The 5,000-nt window shown below is 52.8% G+C and overlaps 1 protein-coding gene across 4 annotated transcripts in view; it reads right to left on the bottom strand.

Moving 5' to 3' along the window:
* The window catches only part of LOC125952115 (homeobox protein cut), a 158,272-nt gene that overhangs the window by 21,341 nt on the left and 131,931 nt on the right, over positions 1 to 5,000 (bottom strand). For all 4 annotated transcript variants that reach the window (XM_049681392.1, XM_049681391.1, XM_049681394.1 and 1 more), the window contains one exon: positions 1,494 to 2,258. In XM_049681392.1, the coding sequence (XP_049537349.1) occupies positions 1,494 to 2,258 (765 nt within the window). The remainder of the gene's footprint in view (positions 1 to 1,493; positions 2,259 to 5,000) is intronic.

Genomic DNA, 5,000 nt, shown 5'->3' on the forward strand with positions numbered 1-5,000 from the left:
GACTCCTGTGCTGCTGCTGGTGCTGGTGCTGCTCGACATCATCGTTTGGTGTATGTGTGAGTGCGTTTGGTTGCATATTTAAATTATCTCGATCGATTAATTGAACAAACGCGAACAAACGCGCGCGCGGTGGAACGATGGACAATTAATCACAATTTCAAATATTTGACCCGGAATCAAACTTTTCCATCAAAGTGGGTTGGCGCAAAGCATGCCGACGACGGTGACGACAACGTAGTCACCGTCGCCCCGATGCCGTTTCTGTCGTTGTGGCAACCGAGGCAATGGAAGGAGCAATTGCTGGTAGTAGTAGTCGTAGTAGCGCTCTCGTTTTGTAAGCAAACCACTTGACAGCTGTCAGCCCCGCGCCACCGCCGTCTCACCGCCTACTGATGGCGCGACAATGGCTACGGCAACGACGACGACGACAACAAGTCCCGGATATCCGCATCAAACAAATCGACGATCCTTTCGACGAGTGCCCGTGTGTATGTATGTGTGCCTGAGTGTGTAGTAACTGTTGTCGAGCATTAGTCCAGAACAATCCCGGTTGCTGCTCCTATCGTTTGTTCTCTTCTGGCTCAATAATTATTCCAAGAGGGTTCCCCCATCTCGACTTCTGCTTCTGCTGCTATTGCTGCTGCTGCTGGTTATCGACAACGACAGAAGGGTACGACGCCGGGCACAAATCAAAGCGCACCGGTGTGGTATCCCCTGGAACTCGACTCATTTTTTTGTGTGATTAATCAAAAGAGCAACTGAATTGACATTCTGTTCTATTGGAGAACACTCCATCTCCACGCCATGCCTACTACTCCGTCCGTCGCTACCGGTGTCAAGTGCGGACGTCCCGGAGTAAGGGATCGATCCTGGCACACAACGGAGAGCAACAATGAAATATTAATTATGAACCAATCGCGCCGTGCCTGTGCAAAGTAAGAATGCAGCAGCAAAAATTGCAGAAAAGAACGGATTCCGGATTTCAGGGTCGGGGGGGAAAAAGAAAAGGGAAAACCGCGACCGTGAAGTGGTCCCAAAGTCGACGCCACTGCAGTTGCTGCCAGATAGCTCTAGGTAGTCTGCCCGGAAAATCTGCCAATTTGGTGAAATTTCGATATTAATCTTGCCTGCTGCCTGGAAGACAAACATAAACCCCTTTCCGAGGAAAGCGAGAAGAAAAAGTCCTACGCGGTACAGAGAGCGGCAAAAGGATATGATGCACTTTTCACCGGAACGGGCCTGCAGCGTCTGGCAAGCGAGCAAGGTTCCTTCGCGAAGGAGTCCGCCCGACTTTGGTGGAGAAAACTTTTTTAATAAAACATTGCTTATGCCTTGCTAGCGGACGCTGGCTGTGCTTGTGCATCTCCGCATTATTAATGCAACTCTAATGCTCGAGAAGTGGTCTGATGATATGGAGTTGAAGCTGATGTTCGTTGAAGGAGACTTGTATAGCAAGGGTTCCTGGGAGAATTGGAAGACAATCGATGACTTACCTTTCTTGGGGATGAGCGATTTGAGCAGCATGATGGCATTCTCGTCACAAGCCCAGGCATGCATCTTCCGGTAGCTATCGCGTCCCTTCTCCGTCAGCTTATCCCAGGGTTTCGGTTTCGACAGCAACTCCGACACGGTTCCCTGCGATAACCCGAGCACATACTTCGCGAACAGCCGCTGGCCGATGTTGTGCACGGACAGGAGCTCCCGGACACGCCGCGAAATGTGCAACGTGTCGAGGTTCTGGTTGGCGTACTTGTCCATGTTGTAGCGGAGCATCTCCTGCAGCTTCGCCTCCATCGGATCACCCTTCGGGATGAGGGAATCCCCGAGCCGGCCAACCATCGAACCGGGTGGCATCTGGAGATCGGCATCGGCGAACCGGAAGTGGCCCCGTTCTTGGAATTGAAACGGAAGCCCCGGTATCAGGTTGGCGGCGGCGGCGGCAGCGGCCGCACTACCACCATCCATACGCCCCAGCGCACTCAGCGTGTTGTTGTTGTCCTCGAGCGGGCTCTTCGAGATGGACATGATGGGCGTGAGGCCACCACCGTTCATGTGTTCATCGTGACGCGATGAGACGCTATCGTCGCGCAGGATCGGTGTACTGGCGGCGGACGATGAGTTGTCGTGCTGGCTACTCGCCTTGTCCTCCGATTGTTGTGTGTGCTGCTGATGGAGGTGCTGCTGGTGGTGATGGTGGTGCTGCTGCTGATGCTGATGTTGATGCTGGTGTTGGTGGCCCATCGAAGCGGGACCCAGATCTGTCGGGGACGAGGCAACAACAACATGGTGGTGGTTCATTAGTAAGGCCGGATTGCGTGCCGCAGCGGCTGCTGCGGCGGCGGCTGCGGCTGCGGCCGCTGCTGCCAGGCCCGGCGGTGGCGGTGGCAACTCCACACCCCGACGCCAACTGCTGACAAGCTCCTCGCCGAGAAAGGAACCAAATTGTTCCACATTTTGCAGTGGCGGCGGAAGGAAGGAGCTCATCGCGGATGCAACCGGATCGTTCCCGAGCGATTGCGAAGAAGGGATATGACAGTGGGGTGGCCCCCCTGATTGCTGTTGCTGCTGCTGCTGCTGTTGGTGTGGTGCAGCAGCTGGATGGCTTGGTGGACGCAACAAGGGTGACGATGAAGGGTGGTGATGGTGTTGCTGTTGTTGTTGCTGCAGTTGCTGCTGGGGGGTTGATGCCGGTCGCGAGCAACTCGAGTTGAGCGAATTGTTGTTAATTTCATTCAACACAGAGACAGATGCAACGCTGCAGTTGCTGATGTTGTTAGTGATGGAGGACGAGGTTGTCGATGAGGCAGAGGACGAGGAGGAGGAGGACGACGAAGAGGAATGGATGTTGTTGTTGCCATAGCTGCCCATCGTACTGTTGACGTTGTTGGCGTTGTTAGTAAGGTCGTTAGTACGCGGAGCAGGATCGCTAGCAGTGGACGGTGGCGAGTCGCAGCTCGACACGATGGCCGCCGTGCTGATGCTGCTACTGTTGCTACTGTTGCTACTAGTATTACTATTGCTTGTGGCACTGATACCACCACTAACCACGCCACCACCACCACTACTGTTACTGTTACTGTTACGGTTGTTAGTATTGCGTATTGATGATGATGCGTTCGCGGATGGTGACAGGTCGCGGATCGGTTGCGGAACTGCACCACTTCCGGCGTTATTATTGCTATCATCATGAACGCGCGGTGATCCTATGGTCGTCGCCAGCAGAAGAGAGAGAGAGAGAAGAGAGAGAGGGTGCAAAAGCGGGCACAAATTACATTTTTGAGCAACAACATGAGACATGATGAGCCCGTTCCTGCTTCTCCTTCTCTCTAAACGACAAAAAAGGAAAACAAACTGAGGGGTGGATGGAGGAACTACGTTCAAGATGCTCCGTGGGTGGGTGTTGTGTTCAAAAAAACAGATCAATGGAGGGAACGCGTCGAGTAGCTCGAAAACGATCGAAACCAAATAAGGGGGGGATGATATGAAATCGAAATGATCTCCAATTCGTGGGGTGGCAGTGGCAGTGGTGGTGGTGGTGGTATTGTGAATGATGATCAACCAAGCCGGATTGTACGTGTGTCTCCGTGTGTCCGTGTGTGTATCGGTTCAATGGAGTGAAGAAAACTTATGTAAAACATGTTTATTTTCCCATGAAATAGTAACACCAGCGCGCGTGAGAAGAGACACACACACACAGCATCCACACACACTCAAAACAGTGGCCATTAGGGGACCGGGGAACAACGGTGGCTGTCAGTGGAGCGCGCGGTGATCGAACGCAAAACAATAATAACGGGAGCCATAAATTTCAATAATTCCATCATCGCCAGCATCAGGCTACTGCTAGTAGCACGCCAGCACCGCTGGCACCCCACACTCTGGCACTTCGATCACTTGATCGTCTGTCCCGGGGGGTGGGAGAGGGCAGATGGCAGAGTGATGCCACTGAAAAGCCATTTGAATTCAATGCGCACAAGAAGAGCACCAGCACGGGGTGGGGGAAGCATCACAATGTAGGTGATCTTTCCCGGTCGTCGTCGTCGTTGTGACAGAGCGATCGCGAGCGTTGTGAGCGTTGTTAATGGTGTGGGGGGGGGGGGAACCGAGACTTTTGGGCCTTTGGTCGCGACTTGGTTTGCCAATCGCGTGGGAGAACCAAAGCAAATGATGTCCATCCATTGCTCTGGTCTTGCCCGTCTTGAGAGCTCCCTGCGCTGCGAATGCGAGTTTTCTGCGAGCGGTTTTTTGATTGTCTTTTTTTGCGCATTTTGATGAAACTTTTATTAATCGCCCAACGTGTGGTCCTCCATACGGGGTGCCGCGCTTTGTGGCCGAGGGAAAGACAAGGAAAAATCGCTTTCCACACAGCACACAATATCAGTCAGATCTGAACGACTGCTACTGTTGCTGCTGCTAGTGTAGGCGATTTGGTCGTAAAAATAAAATCTTAATACCCAAAGGGATCTCCTCTTTGGTGTCTCTGGTGTCTTTGGTGCCGCCATCGATCTGCAGCACACACACACACACACTGAGCCGTGGCGTGGGAATTCGTGGTGCTCAGTTTTCCACCCTGTAGCGTGGCGTGGCGGCACCGGCGTCAAAGGGCCCGCCGGAAAATGCACCATTTTCAACACAAAAGCATCGAGAGATCATCGTGGCAGCTGGTCGAGAGGCACGAGATCGATCTCGAAGCACCAGCAAACCGTTGCTACTGGTGCAAAAGGGTTCCGCTGCGATCGAACAAGACGGTACGCTACGCAACGCAGACATCATTAGTATGTAAACATCATTAAGAGCGCCTCGCCAGAGATCTTGCGATCCGGCACGAAGCCCCACGAGACCTCCAACGCTGTTTGTTTATCGAAAGGGAATAAAACACAGAATAAGACACACACACGCACACACGAAACGTATGTATGACGTAAAGCAAACATACTTAAATCGGAACCCCGGACACCGAAGATGATTTGCTTATTGATCAATCGTCTCATCAATGGCGG

Source organism: Anopheles darlingi, chromosome 2 (assembly GCF_943734745.1).
Source record: "Anopheles darlingi chromosome 2, idAnoDarlMG_H_01, whole genome shotgun sequence".
In the NCBI taxonomy this organism is placed as follows: domain Eukaryota; kingdom Metazoa; phylum Arthropoda; class Insecta; order Diptera; family Culicidae; genus Anopheles; species Anopheles darlingi.